This window comes from Anser anser (assembly GCF_964211835.1).
Source record: "Anser anser genome assembly, chromosome: 1".
Classification (NCBI taxonomy): domain Eukaryota; kingdom Metazoa; phylum Chordata; class Aves; order Anseriformes; family Anatidae; genus Anser; species Anser anser.
This window is the reverse complement of record NC_139720.1, coordinates 193,540,570-193,564,270: the sequence shown is the minus strand read 5'-3', so window position 1 is coordinate 193,564,270 and position 23,701 is coordinate 193,540,570. Positions and strand designations below refer to the sequence as shown.

Genomic DNA, 23,701 nt, shown 5'->3' with positions numbered 1-23,701 from the left:
GTCAGCATACAGATCTGGGACAGGAATTAAAATCAGAAGGGGGAGAAAGAGTTGGACAACTTAATTTAGTGACAGTGCTGACATCTTAAAATGATCGGGAGTTCACAGCATATGATGTTGCTTGGGCTGCTTGTAACATTTTTGGGGGCAGCTTCACAATCCAGGTCACCCTCAGGACTTAACCCAAAACAGTAAAGGCAGATGTATCACTTGGGTTTCACCCCATTGTGCAACCTTGGAAGAGCATGTCTCATAATCCCATCCCATGAGTAAGGCCCAGTGTTGTCATGGTGGATCTTGAGACTGAGGTTTTGTGTTAAATCTTTATGCATTAAAGTTTACTTATACTTCACGAAAAATAAAAAAAGTTACAGCTTTTAGAAGCATAAATAAAGCCTGTTAATGTGGGCAATGCACAGTGCTGGACCAGGGGCTGGAGTCAACTCTCTCTGCTGTTAACGTAGCCCATTACAGTGTTAGCTAATTATTGTTCTCCCATACACTTCCCTGTATGGTCTGGGAATAGAGGCCAGGAACATCTTCCAACAGCTGGTTTTGGAGGGTAAGGAAGTTTGATGTGAACACAGATTCCAGTTGTGTCCTGACACTGTTTTATTTACAAAATAAGTGCCCTGACTCCTTAGCATGGAGTTCCTTTTCTCCAGTGCCCTAAAGAATTGGGCTGAAAACACCGCAAGGCACTGAGCACTGGTATGCACAGGTCCCTGAGATGGACGAGCTGGGTAGCAGAGCTAGGGCTTCTGCTACAGCATGTACCTGCTGCTCAGTCTGAGTGTGTCTGGGGACCGACAGAAAATCTAAAAAACACAGGCTTAATTTTACATGAGGGGTCACAGGCAGAAAAGGGAGGATAGTAGTGTATATGTATTTTTTATCCTGAAGTTCATAATTTGTGGCAAGTAATTCACCTGAAATTTTTTTCCACCTGGAGTCTGTTACTCAGCAAAATACTTGTATTTCAGAAATGCCAGGGATAAAGATTCTCATGTCCAAAGGTCTCAAGTCTAAAGTTTCTGTGTGAAAGTGGTTCATGCATGGAACGTTAACAAGTTAATACAAGAAGCGATAATGTGTTAATACTTCTTTATGTTATCTTTGTTTCCCTTGCTGGGAGCCGGAATAGAAAGACCTTTCACTCGTATCCTCTGTGCCTTATCTCTTTTGAAAGGACTTTGAGGCTGAAAGAAGGTGAGCAGCAGAAAGCACAGACATTGTGTAATGCTCACAAACCTTGACCATAAAAAGGGTATCCTGGCTGACCACATGCTGCGTAGTAGCTTTGTAGCTTTCTTAGGTGTCATCTATATCTTTCAGTGTCAGGCAGCAGGGGCAGCTTACAATTGGCCTCATAAATCTTTTTCTCTCTCAAAATGCTGTAGGCAAGTTCAGAGGTCTCTGGTCTGTTCTGTTTCCCATTGAACACTGGATCATTTCAGTTCACAGAGTGCAATGATTTGTTGTGGGCAAACTAGCTGTCACTCATCAGATTTTTATTTCTAGACACAGCAAAGCAATGTCCAGCAGATAAGAAATCTTACTTCCATTTATATTATCATTATCCCATGGACTAAAGGCAGGCAGTCTGTTGAGCCTGTCATCCCTCACAGGAGCTTTGTGTTCCTCTTCTGGAAGCTGAGGAAAGCATAGGGGAAAACAAAACTTGCTTGTTATGTCCATTGTATGACACATCTTTTTATTCCCATCTTGGAACTATGCACAACCTAACTCGGGAAATTAAGTGTATGTGTAAGCGTTTGCAGGTAAGAATAAGTCCGAAAAGAAGCAAAAAAAAGTGAAGTTTAGTTCACATGTAGCTCTAGCTCAGGGATCAACACTAATCCACTTTAAAAGTCTGTCCAAAGAAGTGGAGGACAGAATTGTATTTCTGTGAAGTTTACAAAAAGTATTGGTTTTTAACCCTCAGGACGCAGCACGCACCCTGCCAACCCCCTCCAGCCCCGCCCTCCATCCCCCGCCGCCATTTGCGGCGGGAACCCGCCCTCACGGGGGAGAGACGCCCAGGCGGGGGCAAAGGCTTCGGCGGCGGCTGTGCGCATGCGCCCCGCTCTGGTCTCCTGGCAACCGGGCGCGGGGCATCAGGGGATCGCGGCTGCACCCGTCACCCGGGCAACGCGGGCAGGGGGCCTGGGGCCCGGGCTCAGGATCGGGCCCGGGCTTCCCGCAGCAGGAGGTGGGCTATCGTGGCTTGTATCGGGAATAGTGTGGCCAGCAGGAGCAGGGAGGCGATCGTCCCCCTGTACTCGGCTCTTGTGAGGCCGCACCTCGAGTACGGTGTTCAGCTTTGGGCCCCTCACTACAAGGAGGACATCGAGGCCCTGGAGAGTGTCCAGGGAAGGGCCTGGAACACAAGTCCTGTGAGGAGCGGCTGAGGGAACTGGGGTTGTTCAGTCTTGAGAAGAGGAGGCTCAGGGAGACCTCATTGCTCTCTACAACTGCCTGAAAGGAAGGTGTGGGGAGCTGGGGGTCAGCCTCTTCTCACAGATAACCAGTGATAGGACTAGAGGGAATGGCCTCAAGTTGCACCAGGGGAGGTTTAGGTTGGAAATGAGGAGACTCTTTCTCAGAAAGAGCAGTCAGGCATTGGAACAGGTTGCCCAGGGAGGTGGTGGCATCACCATTATATTTAAGATTTATATATGTATCTTATATGTCATATTTGTCATGTTTACTATTTCACAGAAAAAATGATGCAAAACGTGCACCTGGCTCCTGAGGAAGATGAAGATGATCTTTATTCTGGCTACAATGATTATAATCCCACTTTTGACACAGAGGTAAAAGTGCTTGCTCTTTCCCACCTTTCCTTTACATAGGATTCATTTTTAAGTACAAACTTGGGTACAGTAATGTGCAAGGACACTACTGCTTTGAAGTGAAATATTCTGTATTTAGCAAGAATTATGAAGTTTCACCAGGATCTTTTGGAATAATTATTTCTGATAGTTACCTTCTCTAACAAAATGATTTTGTAGCAGGTCTAATACACTGTAATGATTATAATTTATTAAATTCTAATTATCTGAAGTCCATATTCATATTCACATGCAATGTGGTGTGCAGCTGCAAGGTTCCTGATAAAAGAGGCAGCTTACCAGTCATTGGTCTCTTACTGTGCTGCAGCTGAGGGAGATGAGAAATGAGTAGAGTTCCCCGCCCCCTGCAGCTCCCTATGCAACCAGTAGAGCATCTGGGATGGCCGAGTAACCCTGCAGACCACTTTCTGGAAACTGCTGGTGTAGTGGAATTGGAGCAATAAGAGGGAACAGGAGTGTATTTTGGTCCAAACCCCACAACCCTACCTAAAGCAGGACTAACGTTGCCAGACTTCCCTGGCATTCTGCGTGAAATCCCTACAGTCAAGTCAATGGGAGTTTTAGCGTAACCTCAATGACATGAGATATCTTAATGCATGGGCATGACAGACATTGATGTCAGTTAAAATTCAGAAAAACAACTAAGAGTAAGCTTTTGGACAGAAAAAAAAGAGTTATATTTCATCACTTAAGCTCTGCGTCCTCAGGGTTACACTTTTCAGGAAATAATGAAGATTTCTTAATCTAAAATACCAAAAAAGGTAGACCAACTAAAATCATTACTTACTGTCAGTAAAACTTATCATTCAGTTATCAAGTGTTTTTGGAAGAAGAATCATTTTTTACCTGTCTGCTTTCAGCAGTCAAAATGTTCTGGGATTGTGGCTTTGGATGGTGAGGTTTAAAGAAGTTCTTTTATTCTTTCTAGGATTTAGAAAATGATATAGGTTTTCAACAGGCAGCAAGAACAAGTCATGGGAGAAGACCCCCTGTAAGTACATATTAAAATATATCATAGAATCACAGAATGGTTTGGGTTGGAAGGGAACTTAAAGAACTTAAAGATCATCCAATTCTAAACCCCTGCCATGGGCAGGGACACCTCCCACCAGAACAGGTTGCCCAAAGCCCCATCCAGCCTGGCCTTGAACACCTCCAGGGATGGGGCATCCACAGCTTCTCTGGGCAACCTGGGCCAGGGCCTCACCACCCTCTGAGTAAAGATTTTGCTCCTAATGTCTAATCTAAATGTACTCTCTTCTAGTTTAAAACCATTCCCCTTGTCCTATCACTGCACTCCCTGACAAGGAGCCCCTCCCCAGCTTTCCTGTAGGCTCCCTTTAGGTACTGGAAGGCTGCTGTAAGGTCTCCCCAGAGCCTTCTCTTCTCCAGGCTGAACAACCCCAGCTCCCTCAGCCTGTCTTCACAGGAGAGGTTCTCCAGCCCTTCTCATCTTCATGGCCCTCCTCTGGACCTGACTTAACAGGTCCATGTCTTTCTTGTTCTGGGGCCCCCAGAGCCAAATGCAGTACTCCAGGTACTTCTACACTACTAGTGGAGAAGTTCTCTAGAGCCCTAGCTCTAATTTTAGCTCTGATACCCAAGCAAAGTTTGTCTCTTATCTTTTTGTCTACTACTAACATGAAGATGTGTTTTAAATATTGATAGAAAATTAAGTAAAAAATTAGCATAATATTAATTCCATTAAGTTCTGGAGTTAAGCTGGAAGACAGCAAACAAGGAATTTTGGTTGGAAACATGTATTGATGTTTGAAATGAAATAAAGGATTGTTAAAGAACAAAACTAAATATTATCAAAGGACTTTAATATTCTATGCAGACAATTACTGGCCCTGGCATTATACTAAGGTTGAGATACATCCTAGAAAGTGTAATCTAGAAAACCATGTGTTGTTCTGATTTTTTTTTCCTCCATACTCATGTAAATTACGTCAATTCTTACTTTTGTTTAGCTGTGACATAACCCCTCTCAATTTTCAAAACTAAATACAGGTTTGGTACCTGCACTTTTGAGGTACATATTGTATGACTAAAGAAGAGGTGAAACTGTCCGATTAGCATTACTTATTTGCCAGAATAATTTATTTCTACAAGTTGTATAACAGTTGAAGCATTATTTCTACAAATTCACTGTGTAAAAATACTAATCAACACACAGTTGTTCATTGCTTTCTTTCTCCCTTCCAGGTGACAGCCAAAATACCCGGTACATCAGCTTCGAGACCTTTAGGTACTGCATTTGGGGTAGGTTTTTGTTCTATTGTATATATAATGAAAGTGAGATATTTACCAAAAAAATGCCAAAAATTAAGTTTATCATTTAATCCCTTGCAAAAAGCTCTTGTCTAAATTTTCTCCAGTTAGACATTTAGATCTCCAGTTAGACATTTATTTATTAATTTTCTAAGTGCACAGACCGGTCTTGGAGTGTGCAAACTATGCTCTTTTGAATTAAGCTAAATCAAGTGATGCAGTCTAGAAGTAGATCAAGTGTTCTCCAACCAGTAATGGATCAGTCTGCAGGACCACCCTAGAGATAGAAACCCCCAAAGCACTGTCCAGTCCATGATACTACCTCTTTCACTCTGCAAATTTGCTTCTCCTGCTCCACAATCCGTATTAATGTAAATACAGCCTTAAGCAGGAGAAAAAAATAATCGTGATACGTGATGGATAGTAGGTAAAACAGTAAAACTTAGGGGTAGAAATCAGGAATATTTTCTCATGGCCTGAAGACCTTTTATTTTTGTCTATTTGTATTGCATGTGTAGCAACCTTTAGTATTTACTAGTGTTTCATACATTTACTCCTTTACACTTCTAACAGTAATACCAAAGGACAATATGTGACATGTCAGCTAATGGAAAAGATAGCCACTGGCAGTTTCAAAGCATATCTGTGTTTATTGTAAAATAAATCTGCATGAAAGTATGACAAAATCTCTCCCCAAAATTCGTAGTTAAGTGCAAAAAAACTCTGCAGTGAAATGATGTTTGGAGGCTGTCCAAAACATAACAAAATAGACGAATTACAGTTTGTAATCTTGTATCAGCCGTACTCAGAACCTTACTGCAGTGTTTTGTGTAAATTACTTGTAATGGATTTTGAAATGCATAATTTTTAATAATTGAAATTAATTTCAACAATTTAATATTGGAAAATATTGTTGCCTTAGAAATTTCCATGGAATTTACATCTTTTGAAGGCCTGGCAGAAATATCCAAATACATAAAAACAGTATTAAATATTTATGCTAACTGAAGTGGTCCACATCTTCAAGTTTACCAGGCACAAGTATGTTACACATGAATAATGTAAATGGGACTTCTACTAAGAAATTCTGAGTTTAATAAGCTCTTAAAACTAAATTGTGGAAAGACTATGTATGGCCTTTTCAGGCTTCTAGTGCCTTGTGAATACTAGTTTCAAACAAGTTCCTTGTTTTTGTAGTCAAAGGCAACTTTAACTTCATCTATGGGAAGACCAATGACAGGAGCTATACAGGTAAAAGTTTCTAGTATTTGTTTTATATTGTCTCACAACAGTTATGTCTGCTACATGTTTGGGTTTGATACAAATATTTAAGAGTTAATTGAAATAAGAATACAAAAGATTATTTTAAATTTGTACTTTTTTAAAGTACTACTGCTATCAGCAAATGTGTTTTTGTTGAGTATGTTATCTGAGCACACAGTTGGAGCCAGTATCATTGTAATTGTTTTTAAAACTTCCTGACATACATTGAATAGCTTTTCTTTGAAAGAGGAAGAAAATTCTGTTTTTTTTACATCTTTCTTATGTATTTGTACTTCAGAAAGAATTTACTGCAACGCATCCATGACTTTCCATACCACCATCCTTAAACTTATTGACTTTGTGTTAAATATATATCAATATATATCCACTTTGTGTCAGTCCAGGTGGGAGACAGGAATTATCAGAGAACATTAGGAATGGGGCTGCTCCCTAGTGGAAGGGAAGCCAAGCCAAACCAGGAGCCCAGGAAGAAATCACATGGACAGCAGTGCAGGGGGCCTCACCAGCCCAGACAGTCCCACAGTACCTGAGCAAGCCAAGTAGGTTCCACGTGGAAATGGTGGCTATGACCAACTAAAAGTCCAGAAAATAAGGCAATGTAATGGAGATGGAGCAGGTTCAAGGTCAAGCCAAAAATTCGATGCGTGGGCCATGATTAGGAGCAGTGACCCTTGGGCACATCCATGGCAGCAAGGCTGAGATTAATCCAGGAAGTCACTCTGCTGGATGAAATCTGGATTAAAGAAGTGTTATAGCAAACGTAGAAAACAGTACTCCTCAGCATAGACTAGGGAAGAGCTGGGAGCCCAGGGCTGAGCTTAAATAAAGCTCCTGGACCTATGGGTAGGGTGTGTGGGCGGAGGTCCCAGGTGGTCAAAACCATTAAGGTTTATGAGTTGCACTCAGGGGCCTGACTTTTTTTAGTTTAATAAGATGGTATTGGGGTTGGGTCAGACATTTTGGGGAAGAACTGTCTGATAGTAAGTTACTAATACAGAAAATTTCTAGTTTCTTTTTGTCTCTCTTGGTTTAAATCAAATCAAACATTCTGATTACCAGCAAAGTCTAAAAATAGTGTAAAATTAGTAATAAAAAGAAAAAAAATCTGCTTTCTGAAACAGTATGACAGACAGTAAGCTAAAGCACATTACAGATCTCAAGACCAACAATTCTTAAGATTTTTCTAAAAATAAAAATGTGTGAAATTAAGTATTGTGAATACGTGTACAATTTTCAGTGCATATTTGTATCAATTCTAGTTTCCATATGCTGTTTGCTGCTCTTCTTTGTGGACAGTTATAATGTATAATGTTTGGGAAATACACAGGTCGATAAAAACAGTTTAAAAATACGCAATTTTCTGAGGTGGTAACAATTGTTTGTTGTATTTAAAGGTTTTGTAATATGTAACTGATGCACATACTGTCCACAATCTGTTTTTTTACAAACACTCAATGTTTCTTTGTTTTTATTTAAGGATGGGGTTTCTCGACCAATGACAGCAGTGCATGCTGCAGGTTACACTAAGGCAGCTATGAGAGGTACGGTTTGTAGAAATTGCTGTCTGCCAGATGAAGATGTTATTTTACAATTTTCAGTACTGTGTTAATTTTGCAGGTTCTTTATTTGATCCTCTTGGCCAAGCAAGAGGTCCCGTTCCACCTTTGGAAATGAAAAATCCAGACAGGTTTGTTCTAAATGATTTCAAAGCTTTTACAGAAAAAAAAAAAACAGCTGATAGCAGAGCTTAGAAACATCCAGGCAATTAAAAATCCTTGAGGGCCCAAACTTGTAACTTTGTGTAGTGCCACAAACATTTATATACATGGTTAGCTGACTCCCTAGAGTAGTTGCACTGACTTTAGGGACAGTCTGATTTCAGAGATTTTTGGCTCTGACTGTAGCCCAGCAGCCTGGATGTAGCTGTTGCCACACAAATACTCTTAAGACTGAACAGGGTTGTGGAGAACTATGAAAGAATGTATTCCGGGCAAGGAACACCATGATGCGCGTAGCTCTGTGCGAGGACTTGCGTGGGTTTGCCTGCTGTTTCTCCCTGTTTGCTGTCTGAACTTGACACCTGAGGTAGAACTGAGGTTGTGAAAGTCTTGTGGTCTGGTGTGAATATTGGTGAGCAGGCTGAGAGGAAGTCTTTGAGCTTAAATCCTTAAATATAGGTATGTAGGAGTAGGGAATCCTACTGAAATGTTTGGTTATTTAAATGAGGTTATTTAAATACAGTTGAATAAGAACTTTTAACCAAAATCTGCACATGCAAGCTATGCTCTAAAGTTTTCTATGCAAATGAGTTTCAATTAATTGCTTTTAATACAATATTTTGTTTCACAAGATATTTGATTTGGAAGTTTCACCAGTTAATCTGCTTGTTCTGTTGTTGTTTCACCTCAACAAATTGGGTGCATGAAATTTGCATGTCTGTCATGTTCTCATAAGAGGATTTGTGTTTTCTTAGGTCTTTGTGTGTATGAATGTGATACCTTTGGAGGGTTCTCTCTGGGCATAGTTTCACATTATATTTTCTTTGATGGGAAAATCGGTTAGTTGTGACCTGATACATCACTGAGTTGTTTTATTGAGAGTATCCTGCATAAAAACTTAGTGTTTGCCATTACATTACTGGTGGTAATCAATCCTTTTATTCTTGTTTTGTTTTTGTTGTTGTTGTGTTTTGTGTTTTTTTTTTAGTTCAGAAGAGAAGATTAGGCAGTTAGAAAAAAAAGTGAATGAACTGGTTGAAGAAAGTTGCATTGCCAACAGCTGTGGAGACTTGAAATTGGTATTTTTTCTGGATTTCATTTCTCTTTTGATATTATTTGAAGCACAATTTGCATAGTTAGATGATTCGAATTAGTTTGGGGTTCAAACACTTCAAATTATTAAAATCATCTTAATTCTAATTTTATGACTCTTCCAATACAGTGATAGCTTGTGTTGCCCCCCAGTAAAGATAGGACTTCTATTGTTATGTATGTATTTGTTAGGATTTCAGTGTTATAAAGACTCCTGTCCCCATATCTCCACTGGCCTCTTCATATAGGTCTAATCTGTTAATCATAACCGGCACAGATAAGTCCAGTTTAACATATGGACTCTATGGAAATGGCAGACCCTTCTTCCATATCAGGCATGTAAAAACCATCTTTGCAAAAATTGATCCCCAGATATGTACGGATCTTGTCTGAGTGGCATTCTGTTTTCTTGGTATTACTCAGGCCTTTTGGATAATGTCATTTTCATCCAGGACTGATCCTTAGCACCAGGGTCAATTGCATGTAATCCACCTCCACAGTAGCCTTCTCTGTCAGGGATTTACTGGTGCTGTAGCACATGGAAGACCCTTACTATATTGCTTTTGTTGCGCCATAAGGGATTAGCAGCAAAATGAATTACTTCATCTTCTCTGCAGTTTTTCAGACAAGGGGACCTTCCAAGCTAAGCACACCCTGAATTGCAAACACTAGTACCCTTCACAGGACAGTGGCAATAAAGCACACCAATCTTGGTTGGGTTCCTGTGTATCAAAATAACTTCTAACTCTTACTTTTTAGGACAAGGCTTATACTTTTTTCCATATCCTTTGGGTTGGCCAACTCTAGCTCCTAAACTACTGGGTTACTGGGAGACCTTACTGACTAGTACCCCAAGCAGCCTGAAGTCTGCTCTCCCCATATCCAGGACTGAAGTTTTGGTGGCAGTTTTCCTTCTACCACTAAAGGTTTTAAACTCAACTACTTCATGGCCACAATGGCCAAGATGTCCATCAATCACCACTTCACTCACAAGACACTCTCTGATTACAAGCAACAAATCTAGAATCCTAGTTAGCTCCCTTAGTTCCTGTACTAAGGTTACCATGAAGGTGTTTTAGGGATCTCCTGGACTTGATGTATCAGCTGTGTGATTTTCCCAGTTAATATCTGGCAAGTTGAAGTCACCCAAAAGGACAAGAGGGGCTGATCTAGAGGTTATCTCTTAGTTCCTTAAAGACTAATTCATCAGTGTCATTGTCCTGGCTGGGTGGTCTGTAGTAGACTCCCACAACATCTGCTTTATTTGTTTGTCCCTTAATCCTTACCCAGAGGCTCTCAGCTGTGTCATTGCCAGCTGCGAGCTCCATGCTGTCCAACCCCTCCACTACATCCAGCACTACTACCCCCCCTTGCCAGCTCAGCCTGTCCCTTCTGAAGAGCCTGTGTCCATCCTAACACACCAGTTGCAGGACTCTTCCCACCAGGTCTCACTTATGCCAATGATGTCGTAGCTCTGGGACTGAGCCAAGGCTTCTAGCTCCTCTTGCTTCCTCCTCACGCTACGTGTATTGGTGTACAAACATTTCAAACGTGCCTCATTGTACCCAGCACCTCATGGAGCTGGCTGAAGGATCTCACTAACATGCAGTTCCTCAAATTTTGGCATGCTATTCCATACCTTATCACTGGGGAGCCTGGTTTTATCCCTTCCCCCTTTCAAATCTATGATTAATACGTTCCTACAGTTGTGATTATGGCATATGTACATATACACAGTGTAACTATACTTCTCTAAAACTATTACAGCTAAGCTGACTTAGACAACAGTATGTCTGCTTATAGCCAATCAACACCTTTCTGTGGGTTATAGTGCTACTTTTCAAGCACTGTGTGCAGTCTGAGCATCTGAAGAAAATGGACATGATTCAAGGCATCACTAAATTTTGGTCATTTATTTAAGGCTCTGGAAAAAGCAAAAGAAGCTGGAAGAAAGGAAAGAGTATTGGTGAGACAACGTGAACAAATTTCTACTCCAGAAAACATCAACTTAGATCTCACATACTCAGTAAGCGCTTAGAAATCTTCAGTGACTGAGGCATGTTGGTAGCTAACCTATTAATGATGTTTCAGTGTTTGCTAAGTGAGTTTATTGTAATCATAGAATCATTTAGGGTTGAAAAGACCTTCAAGGTCATCAAGTCCAACCGTAAACCTGACCTACCAAGTCCCATCACTAAACCATGTCCATTAGTGCCACGTCCATACATCTTAAATACCTCCAGGGGTGGGGGGATGGGGACTTCACCACTTCCCTGCGTGTTCAGATCAGATACAGTCTAAATTTAAAAAGAAAAAAAGTTTATAAAGTGAATGACTTCTTAAAGTTAAAAACTTAATATTGGATTGCAAAGATCCATATATATTATCAAATCTATTCCCTTGCAAGTCTATGCCCTCTTGAGTACCACAGGAACCACATAGTCAACATTAATTGAAGAACTGCACCCATGAACATTAATTCCAGCCACCTACTCACATAAAAAGCATGCATATTAAAATATCAAAATATAACAAATGTAAACCCCATGCTTCAAAAACAAGTCTAGAAAATATAATGAAGAAAGCAGAAGAGATCAGACAGACGCTGCCTTTATTTTGAACCATAAAGTGTCAGGGAATATATTATGTGAAAAAGGACATATTAATATCCTGACTTGTAAAGCAGATATTTAGATTTACTTTCTGGTTTTCAAATTAGTAGTTTTGCTGTTTTTTTTTTTTTTGAAAAAAAAGGTTACAACATAAATAAAAATATTCGGGAGAAATTTAAGGTTATACTCCAGGTATTGCTGTAGAGAAAATGATAAGCAATGAATACATCAGGTTAGGCAGACTCAGTCATTAATTTTACAGTGAAGTTCAGAGTAAAGCTGGGCAGAAAAATGTTTAAGTATTTTACCAGACCCCAATGGAACTTCTGTTTTGAAACAACAGTTCAAAAAATTATCTCTCCGTAAACTGAGGGACCACTGATAGTAGGACAGTTTTCCACACGTTGTTGGTCATAAATTACATAGTTTCTGAGTATTGTCTTAAACAAATGCTTCTAATAACCTTGCATTATAACACTGTCTTTATGTAGCATGATTTTTGTTCGTAGTTAAGTTAAAAAAAAAAAAAAGAAAAGAATAAAATGAAATCAATACTTTTTAGGTAAAATTAATGTGAAACTGTCTGCTATGAACTCAAATTTATTACTGTTGAGAGAACTTTTATTTTCTTGTACCTATAATTCCATTTTTTGATAGGTTCTTTTCAATCTGGCTAGTCAGTATGCTGCTAATGAAATGTATGCTGAAGCACTGAATACTTATCAAGTTATAGTGAAGAATAAGATGTTCAGCAATGGAGGTAGGTTACATTCCAAAATGAATTAAAATTGGTAGCCAAGCTTTCTAAATCAGGACTTCCTCTCCCTTGTGTTGACTCACAGAGATCTCAGTTCTCATGTCTGCCAGGGTGACTGGCAGATACACACTGTCTGACCTGCTCTCATTTAGTGGGGTTGTGCTCATGAAATCTTTGCTTTCCATGAGCTAAGCTAAACGTAAAGTCAAATACATGATTTTCTCATGGAACATGCTACATTGTCTGCTCTAATACTATTTTATTCTCTTTTGACTCAACTTGCCCTTCTAAAATCTTCCTTCAGTATTTTGCACATCTTTGAGACTTCTGCAGACTCCACTCGCTTTTTCTCAGAGATGCTTATTTACAGCTGCCTTCTTGGAGCGCACTATAAAAAATTTCTACTCATTCCTCAATTCACAATCAAAATCAGATATACATCTTACATTGATAGCTCTTTTTTAGACTTCACTACTGCTTTAACTCCTTCTGGGTGAAAGTTACCAGGAGGCTGTTCCTTGCAGGGGTTCTTTAAAGGAATACTGGTACCCTATAATGAAGACAAATTTATTAAAAAGTTGTTCTGCTCTCCCTTTGAAACAATTTTTAAAAATACTCTAACTATGCTTTAAAAGACTGTAACTCATTCACTTCTTATGATAGGTAGACTGAAGGTCAATATGGGAAATATATATTTAAAACAACGAAACTATTCCAAAGCTATCAAATTCTACCGTATGGCTCTAGACCAGATTCCTAGTGTCCACAAAGAGATGAGGTGAGTTTATGCTATTAGGGTTCTGAAATGCAAGTTTTGAGTACAATGTCATAGTTAAAAATGTAATCTAATTCTGATTTCTTTATTTAGGATTAATATAATGCAAAATATTGGAGTTGCATTTATTAAAACTGGCCAATACATTGATGCCATTTCTTCCTTTGAACATATAATGAGCATGTCCCCAAATCTGAAGGCAGGCTTCAACTTGATCCTATGTTATTTTGCTATTGGAGACAGTGAACAAATGAAAAAAGCATTCCAAAAACTGATTGCAGTTCCCTTGGAAGTGGATTATGATGACAAATACATTTCAACAAATGTAAGTTTGAACAAAATAAACTATGTTTTTATATGGTAATTCAGGAGAAAGGGGAAGAGATGTTGAATGCTTTGATGATACTGAATATGTAAATTGATGTGTATTTACATATCTAAAATTACATTTTTTAGTAGAATGAATTAAGCGTGACAGTACTGCTCAGGAATGTAAAATATGTTGAGAATATTCAATTATTTTTTTTTTCAGAAGATAGGGTTTACATGATGTCCATACCTCACAGTTGTTTTATTAAAGATTTTGTTGAAATTCATCTGGCTGACTTACATAGCTCATTCATTGCTTTGCCTCCTTTAGTTACCTAACATGATAGTAAATGATTTATAACCTAAAATAAAAGGAGCAAAGCAATGAGTGAATTAATGCAAGTAATCTCAAATGAGTGATAATAAAACTTGTAATATCGTAGTGTATTTTATAGAAGGAAGATTTTAGTGAAGTTTGTAGATGCTTAATTTAGCTTAGAATTTGTTGGAATCTGAACTTCCTCATGACCACATGGCTGAGCACTGAAACAGGATGAAAGTAGTTGTAATGTCAAACTTCAGATTTTGTACTTAGATTTAAAACTACTTTAAATTGAAGTCAGCTTTTTGAAATGTGAAAAGTAAATAACTGACATTGTAGACTATGTAATCTGTTTATGTTTGCAGTCAAATTGTCTATAAAATAATTAAAATGCATGTATACTGGCATAATTACTTACAGTTGTTTTGTCCCCATCCAGGATGATCCACATACCAATCTACTGATTGAAGCCATTAAAAATGACAGTTTAAGACAAATAGAACGTGAGAGGTAATAGTGGAGTTTGTTCTTTCTTCACTCTGATGCCATGGATTTTAGTTCCTCAAAGCATTACCAATCTTCTTGTGTGTCCACAGCTATTGATATAAAAGTGTCCTCGTAATTTTTAAGAAAGAACGTGTTTGGAAGAACCAACTGAATCACTGAGTTTAGTGTCCTACAGTTGTAAAAAAAAAAAAATATAAAATAGGGGTTTAATGCAGAAGGGGAAATAAAACATCTATCTCATATGCTATGGTTTACACAGCATAAAATTGCAGCTTTTGTTTTGTTTTGTTTGTTTATTTTTTTAAGTAAAACTGCAGTGTGCAGTGAAAGGAAAACAGGAAAAACTGAGAGCACTGTGAAGATACAGGGCAGTGGTGTTAGCAGGGACTGGTTAGATTGAGTTTTCAGAATGTCCCAAGTGCAGGAAAAGGCAAGAACAAGATTTGGTTATATTTTGCATACATGGTTTTGAAATGGTGACGTTTGTGTTTTTTCTTTTTCCTTAGGAAATCCATGGCAGAGGAATACATCATGACAGCTGCTAAACTGATTGCACCAGTAATTGAAACATCTTTTGCTGTTGGCTATGACTGGTAAGAGTTAAGCAGGCCTTCATTTTGTCTAACCCATATGTCAGTCTCTGGTGCTGGTTATTAGACCGGATTCACAAACTTGAAGAGTCTGGAAAATACAATTTGTTGCACATCTCAAGCACAGGGTCCAGGCTGTTTTCAGTTTGCCTCCATAATCCACTGGAGGGAAGAAAAAAAAAAAGGAATTTCACTGCATTACTAAAACTCAACTGTTAATTATACCTTTTGAACTGTTGTGTATTAGCACAAAGGGAGTTTTGTAAAATTCAATTACATTCGAAAATAAATTTGACAATTCAAGAACTTATTAAAAGTCTTGACCTGCAAACGCGCTGCAGAAGACAATAATCACGATTCCTTATGGTAAGGTAGCAGATAGCAAAGGGAAGACTTGGGGTGCCTAAGAAGTTCTCATTACTCCACAAAGTCGTTATATAAAACTACTGAAATCTAAATCTTACTAGAAACGTTTAGTTGCATTTAATTTGTAAACTTAGTGTTTGTAAATAAAGGGGTCTCTGCTTCTGGCAGAGGAGTTGGAATTAGATGATTTATAAGATCCCTTCCAACCCAAAGCATTCTATGATTCTAAATGTAAACTTCATCTACTGTTTCTTTAACATATATACAAGCACAGTGATAGGCTGGTGATACAGTTTAGTGTTCTGGATTTTATATCCAGTTTATTTTTCAATTTACAGCTTACAGAATAGTCTTTAAAAAAGACACTTTCTATAATGACAGCATAAAAATTATTAGTATAACTTGTTGAGCTATTTTGTTAACTTTTAAATTTTTCTATTATAAGGACCTATTTTGATATTTTAAGTATTTTTGTAACCTTATTGGAAGGTAATGTACACAAATGAATCTGCAAACACAGCATTACTAACAGATAAGTTCAGTGTTAGATTTTCTTAATGTTTGAAAAAATAGGGTAGGGAACTGAAGGAAGTTTGATACGAAAAGGGAACTTTCCTGCCTTTACTTTTTTTTTTGGCCAATTAGCAATATTTTCAAAATTTGAAGGTCCTGTGACTGTAATTTATTAATGAAGCAATTTATAGGAGTATGAAGTAATCTCTCATGCTGAGGACATGTTTAGTCCGCCACAGCCCACAAGGTGGTGTTTGATGATTTAATAACCATTATAATCCAGTCATTTCCCTACTTTTCCCATTCTGACTTATCAGAACAGTATGTCTTGTGAAAATAATTTTGTTGCTTTATAACTTCTTAGCAGTTGCTGAGTAAGTCTGATTTGTTTGTTCCGTATATTGGTTTTTCTTCATGAAAACCAAGTAAGTTTCCCTTATTTCACAGTTTGTCAGATACTCAGTTTCCTTGGTGCTATCCACAAAATACTTTTCGTGAAGTAAAATGTTCTCTTTCATGTCTGTTATTTAAACAACTAAATGGTGAGATGTGTGGGATTGTTTTGCATATATCAGGACAGATTTACTCTTCGCTCTCCTAGGCTGAAGTATTCAAGCCCTGTAAAGAAGTTGTAAATGTTAGTTTAACGAGCATTTTGAGTTTGGTTTTCCAAGTACTACAGTTTGCCATGAGTCCTCTGAATATTAAATGTGCTTTTAATCAGATTAATTTTCTTCACAAAAATAAAGCGGGGACAAATATTCTTTCTATGTCATAACTTCTTACTGAGAGTTCTTAAAGTGTGATGTAATCTTGGGACTATTCTGTCATCATAAGGAACAGACGGATAGATAGATCTCTGCATTTTATGGTTAGAAGTAACAGGAACAGTTGAAAACTGTTCTGGGGCCTTTCTGTTATTACAGACCTCTGCAGAAATTGCCTTTCTTTCAGTATAATTTTTCCTCCAGTGTCAGAAAGCACTTGTATACTTTGTATAGTGACAATCCATGTGCCAACCCAATTATAGAAGCTGGCAGTTTGTTAAATTAAACTGTTGTTGGCAAATTAGCCAACTATTAAAATAAAAGAGCTTTCCACCACTTAGGGAAAGTGGGAGGGATTAAAGTATCACAGAAAGTTGTACATTGTGTGCTTAATTCCGAACAGTTTAGGAGACCAGTATATACATTCAATCAAAAAAAAAAAAAGTCTTGCCTCAAGTGATTAGGTATTTTTAAAATACACCACATCAAACTCTAAAAGATGGTGTCTGTGAATGAACATCTGAACTGTCTCCTCCATTCTGTTTTCCCCTCACTTTGCAGAAGACCCTAAGCCAAAAGTAACTGGGGGATGAGCAGAAAGAAGTTTACGATTATGACTTTATTATTATGTAGCTCAGGAACACAGTCTACCATCTGTTCACAAAGCTGCTTTATGGGTTTGGTAGTATCATACACAACAGGAGATCAGGTTTGAAAAATGAGCTGAGAGAACCTGTCCAAAGAAGGAGTTTCCCCCAAAACAATAGTGTGAAGTTAAGCATAATAAGGCTTTATATAAAGGCTGAGTGTTACTTTAGGAGTTATTTCTATGTTTTTATTTTGCATATTGTCCCTATTTTCCTCCATATTTCTGTGAAAATACTCACAGATATATTAATTATAGATAACATACACAAAATATGTGAGTATTTTCACAGAACGTACGTTAGTGCAGGTCAAACAATGTGTCCCGAGCTCAGTGCTATTTTGCTGTAATAATTCTGACATAAAAAAAAAAAAATCTAAAAACAGAACAGAACCAAGATTCCATTTCAAAGAATGGAATCCAAGACCAAGCACTGAGTAATTTATCCAGCATCTGTTTAGGTCAATATTTGACATCAGTATTGCAAAGTTCACTCAGTGGTGGAAAATAACATTTTTTTTTCATTCAGTGGCCTAAATATAATGAGAACAGAGTTACTGAGGTTGATTATGGGAACAAAGTGTGTTCATAAATATTTTTAATCAAAGTGCTGTTTGCCTTTGTAAAGAAGGAATAGCTAAGGACATTTGGAAAGCGAATTGGCAGCAAAAGTATGTAACAAAGTGGCATTTGCACAGATGCATTTTGTTTATCAGATTTCTTTCTCTTGCAGGTGTGTTGAAGTAGTGAAAGCTTCCCACTATGTAGAGTTAGCCAATGACCTGGAAATAAATAAAGCCACTACTTATTTGAGGCAACAGGATTTTAACCAGGTATAGCAACTTTTCACATTTTTTTTTAAATAATATATTTTTTTTAATATTGTATTGTTAAAGACATCTTACATCGCCACTGCATGATTTTCAGCAAGGATAAGAACGATCTGGGCAAGCCCAATAATTACATTGAAGCTCCTCAGTAAAATAACTTTATAAAAACACATTGCAAAGAGATGAGTTTCATCTAAATGAAATTTCTGACATAGAAGTTACAGTGAATGGAGTTCATTTCAAAATTAAGACACCTACTTTTAGTTATCTTCACTGGGTGTCTAAGCTCGCTTTGCAGTTAATGGAAATGTAGTCGGGACAGTGAATTGGAGCCTAAAGAGCAGTTTGCTAATCAGCCAGGAGGTTATTTTCATTAGTATGATCTGAATCTTTCGCTGTTACGTTGACTTTAACACCAAAATATTTGCAGATGCACTTCGTATGTATCAATACTGTTGATGTTATCCTATTCTCACTTCTACCTGTGCATCACAGCATTACCTAAAATATTATAATGTCACCTTGAACTTTGGTCAGCCTTCCTATCCTGCTATTGAAATACAAACTGGAATTAAATTGTCTGCTCGGGAGTTTGGAAAGTTCTACATCTCTCATAAAAGATTGTTTGCCTAGAGAGCATAGAGAACTAGTATGAATCACCATTACATGAATTACCATTACTGAAAAGATACTATAATGGTTTAAGCTACAGTATGCAATAGCAAGTGAGGAAGGTCATAGAAAAGACACAGTATCGCTGCTTTCAAGTAAAAGCATAGCTCATTGCTCAAAATTTAACTGGCAGAAGTTCAGAAGATGAAGCTACCAAAATCATTGTGATTTTAGTGTGTATCATAGATATTGTTACACGCATCTTATTCGTTGCTTTGTTAGATTTTTAAGTATACCTGTGAAGTAACTTTTGGCCATGTAAGTAGCTATTCATCCAGTATCCATCCAGTAGCTATTATAGACAAATCTTTGCCACTGAATTTCATGTTGAATCGCTCTCATGGTAGAAATTATCCCTAATCTCTTGTTAATATGCACAGTAGGCTGTTAGCTATACCTTTCCTTTTATACACTTATAAATTGCCAGTGAAGTTGTATAAATTAATACTGCAATTTACCAGGTGTAAGTTTTTGTTATTGTCTAAGTTCATGTGCCTTATATTGTTTTATTTTAAGTCAAATTGATTTTTTGCTCTTAATGAAATTTTTAATAGGTTTTAGTACAATTTATAATACCAAATTTTCATCATGTGAAAAAGGCTCGTTTAGAAATGATAGCAGCTGGAAAACAACTTTATCTGCACAAGTCAGATATCTGACAGGATTTGCTCAATTTCCTTCTAACATGCACTGTTCAATACAGTCAATGATAGGAACGTTGAATAAATGAGAAGGAATATAGTAGCCCGTGGGTTGTACAAGTGGCAAGAAATAGAGAGAATCGTATACAGCAAAATTATAGTGGAAGCTGAATGCCTCTGTCATCTAAGGGCCTTCACCTTCCCATAGCTTGGAAGGATGCACACAGGGCCATGTGCTTAACTTAAGCCCACCTTCCTTTCTCTGTATTTAAGCTCTTCTGGATTCTTGAGCTGCTCCTGTCCACCCCCACCCTGTCCTCTTTTCCTTCCCTGTAGATATAGCAAGAAAGGTATCCTTTTATTATACTGCATGTCTGACAGATAGCTTTTCTTATATATATATATATATATATATATATATATATATATATATGAAAAGTACTCTGAGAGTTTGGAAAATTTTGGCTTTAGCTTTTTTGATCATTTTTGGAGAGTGAGAGATGTACAGGTAGGTAGAGAGTAATATGATCTCAAGAATTCACTGTTTGGATGGTATTTTATTCACAGTCTCCAGTTAGTATCCAATATAGGGTATAAAAATTGTTTCTCAGAGATAAAAGCAGATACAGAGTTTGTTGATGATGTTCCTGTGGAGTACTTCAGTGCAGGGAGAGGGAAGGGCATTGGAGGTTTGGAGTAAATGGGGAAGGTGCACTTTTTGCCTAGATTATGTGGTAGAAGACCTATAACCTGCACTGGAACTACTTGGTAGTAGAGTGGGACTACAGAATGGTAATTGCACGGAGTCTTTTTTTTTCTAACTGCAGCTGCCAGTTACATTCATCCAGTCTGTCTTTTGTTCATATACTTAGTAACTCACCACCTGCTCTACACACCTTTGGCTGAAGAACAGGAATGGAAACTTCTTGAAATATTTAGTTTTAGGCTGAAGGTTTAAGTTTCCGAAAAACTGAAATGGATTTCTGCTGTAACTCTAATGGGCTTAATGTGCTTATCATAATTAATACTGTTTTAAAATAGCCCTAACAAAAAAATAAAATAAATTTAGGTTGGAAATTCCCACAGTATATCTAGACTGCAGTCTATTATTGAAAGGGCTTGTGTATTGGATATTTAAAATGTTTTCTTAATTTCAAAGAAGAACTTCGAAAATTAATTTTAAAATAAAAGCCTGTAAGTTAGTTATGCAGCTCCTTAACATCTCTGGCAGACCCTGCTTCAGTCAGGCAAGCTGTTTTCAAGTTTAACTTCTGTAAGCAAGTAATTTAGGTACAATGGAATCGTGTTATAAAGAATAATTAGGGCAATCTGTTTTATGATTGTTGAATCTAATAAACATTATTGATGGGATTAAAAAGTTACAAAATTATTTAGAAATTTCATTTAGTTGATGTTAAAGAGAGCCCTTACACTCTGCAAGGATGGAAGGAGTTTTGCTATTGATTTTCATCCTAAGGCTCCTAATTGCTGAAATGGTTTAAGAGACCTGCAGCTTGGTTACCAGTAAGTGAATAGAGTTCAGAGTCGTATGAACTTTTCATTATAAGTGAAAAATAGATTACATCCACTATAGTCTTTACAGTCAAAGGTGCCATTTAGCTGTAATAGCAAAGCTAAACATATCAGATACAACAAGAAATGGCTTTTCAGAAAATGATTTTCAACTATATAGCTCTTACTTTCACTAAAAAAGATTCCATTGTAAGAAATGCATGTCTTTTACTCAAAGAAGCAAGTCTGTGCTTAGGAATAGGGTATCTCAGATACAGTTTTATATCTGTAAATACTTTGGACAATTCCCTTTTTGCAGAAAGTCACAAATAAATACAAAAGATTGAAATTGTCATAGCTGAAGTCTCACATACCAGATAGCACAAACTGTACGGTCAAACTTTTGAAATGCTCTCTTTGGTTGAAATCGCTTTGTTTCTTCTGAGAGTTTTCTGTTGTTAGGAGAATATTATGATCTTTAGTAGTTAATAGTTCTGTGTTGAATGTAGTTCACTAAATCCATTAACTGCAACTAGCTTTATATACTTTGTCGCTTTACACATCATTAGGACTGTTGTGTATTTCATGTGAAGTAACTAAAAACAGTATGGATGACAGTCAATTAACACTTGTTTTCTTCTGGTTTGTTTTGGCATGCCACATATGGTGTGATGCATTCATTTTGATATGTAAACAGTGGGTTATAGGTTTCATGCAAAGGAAGAAGGAAACTTGAGTTGCAAATGTTGACGGCTAAACTGAAGTTGCCACATCTGTGTTATAGTAGGCAACAGAACTGGGCCCACTGTAATATTCCAAGTTTGTGTAATTAATACAAATATTTACTGTAAAGAAAGATTTTCTTAACAGTTTAGTCTGCAGTTACAAATGTTATTATATAGTCAATGAAAAAAAGCAGCCCTGATATTAAAGTTTCTTTGATAGTTTATTAAATTTACCTTTTCTTTACTTTTGTCCATGAACTTCTTCATTTCAAAGTTTATGAATTTTATTTTTTTGGGGGTAAAATATTTCTTTATCTTCTATTCTCAGTCTTCACATAATTGAATAATTCCTAAACTTAGGTGTTTTCATCATATTTCACAAAACAACTTCAGGTTGAAATCCAATCCTACATGTCCTTGAATATTTTTACATAGTATGTATTTTTTTTATCTTTTTCATAAAGAGTTTTAGACTCAGTCCTTTCGTGTTCACTTAGAGAACTGGAAAAATAGGTGTGAGAGTTTTAATCTGTTGGCTGTATTAAAACAAATAATATAAACTTATGTTTTCTATGTATATAGAATTGTTATCAGATATCTGTATTTCAAGGTACCTATATCTAATCTAAATTCTAAATAAAAAGTGGTATATAGCTGATGCTATTTAAGTTTTGTGACCAAGATTAATATCATATATATATTTGTGTGTGTGTCTGTAATCATGTGTTACAAGCTGTAGTAATTATCATGTATGTGATTATATGAGGTGGTAATTTTAGATGTTTATTACTGTGTAATTTATCAGTGCTTTCTGAAAGAATTTGGTGTAAGTTTGCTTCAGTGGGAATTAACTTGTTTCTGAACTGCTTCTAGGCATTGGAGACTTTAAAAATGTTTGAAAAAAAGGATAGCAGAGTAAAGAGCGCAGCTGCAACAAACCTTTCATTCCTTTATTATTTGGTAAGTGTTTGCTTCAACAAAACCTGTTAAGAAGAACCAAAGTTGATATAGCAATTTCTGGATCTTTGAGCAATTTTTGTGTTTGTCTAAATAATCTGTGTAAACAACAAGAAACTGCCTGTCATAAGAGCTGTTCTGGAACATGCTTTTGTGGCTGTGGTCTGGGGCATGTCCCTTGTCTGCTGCTGCTGGGAGGGAGTGAGATGGATGCCCACACCACAGAAGTATGCCTGGAGTGTGATTGTGTGATTTGTGATTTGTTCATCACCTGCATTTAAAACTTAGCTCCTGAAGACCATGGCTGAACTTCAAGAACATGTGAAGTATGTACGTTAGTCAAGAGTGTTTGCATATGAAATCTGTAGGGTTTGTGGGGCTGTTGTTGTTGTTGTTTTTAAACAAATAGTACTTTTTTGCAGCTAAGAAAACTTCCAGACTGAATGCAACAGAATGGCAAGTCTGAAGTGTTAAGCTCCCTGAAACTTGAAAGAGATGATCTGCCCTATAAAAATACATAAGGAATATTTTAGTACTAAAGAATGTATTATTTTTTCATTCTTAATCTTTTGAAATTCCACTACAGTAACCGGAAGAAGCCAGAGCTGCAAGGAGATTGACTGACAAATGACTAATGCAATGTTTGTTTTGTTCATATAGGAGAATGAATTGGCACAAGCATCTAACTATGCAGATTTAGCTGTAAATTCTGATAGGTACAATCCAGCAGCTCTAACTAACAAAGGAAATACTGTTTTTGCAAATGGAGACTATGAAAAAGCAGCTGAGTTTTATAAGGAAGCTCTCAGGAATGATTCCTCTTGCACTGAAGCACTTTATAATCTTGGTAAGCCAAAGGTGCTTTTGTGATTTAGCTTTTGTCTAAAGGTGATACTAGTGTTTCTGAGAATCTGGCTTTCTTGTATATAAATTTATTATTTTATTGTTTATTACTTTATTATTAATTTATAATTTAT

General features: G+C 37.1%; 1 protein-coding gene across 4 annotated transcripts in view; it reads left to right on the top strand.

Moving 5' to 3' along the window:
• The first annotated feature begins 2,056 nt into the window (after positions 1-2,056).
• IFT88 (intraflagellar transport 88) overlaps positions 2,057-23,701 on the top strand; it is a 46,748-nt gene continuing 25,103 nt past the window's right edge. For 2 of the 4 annotated variants that reach the window (XM_083848412.1, XM_083848411.1), the window contains exons 1-17: positions 2,057-2,212; positions 2,722-2,816; positions 3,784-3,846; positions 5,064-5,120; positions 6,327-6,380; positions 7,891-7,954; positions 8,031-8,100; positions 9,120-9,210; positions 11,145-11,249; positions 12,493-12,599; positions 13,260-13,370; positions 13,461-13,692; positions 14,438-14,508; positions 15,012-15,098; positions 18,121-18,220; positions 22,641-22,727; positions 23,385-23,571. In XM_083848412.1, the coding sequence (XP_083704538.1) occupies positions 2,077-2,212; positions 2,722-2,816; positions 3,784-3,846; positions 5,064-5,120; positions 6,327-6,380; positions 7,891-7,954; positions 8,031-8,100; positions 9,120-9,210; positions 11,145-11,249; positions 12,493-12,599; positions 13,260-13,370; positions 13,461-13,692; positions 14,438-14,508; positions 15,012-15,098; positions 18,121-18,220; positions 22,641-22,727; positions 23,385-23,571 (1,717 nt within the window). In that variant the 5' untranslated portion in view covers positions 2,057-2,076. Of the gene's footprint in view, positions 2,213-2,721; positions 2,817-3,783; positions 3,847-5,063; positions 5,121-6,326; positions 6,381-7,311; positions 7,394-7,890; positions 7,955-8,030; positions 8,101-9,119; positions 9,211-11,144; positions 11,250-12,492; positions 12,600-13,259; positions 13,371-13,460; positions 13,693-14,437; positions 14,509-15,011; positions 15,099-18,120; positions 18,221-22,640; positions 22,728-23,384; positions 23,572-23,701 lie in introns of those variants that run through there. The other 2 variants (XM_083848413.1, XM_083848414.1) reach the window with 2 other exon arrangements.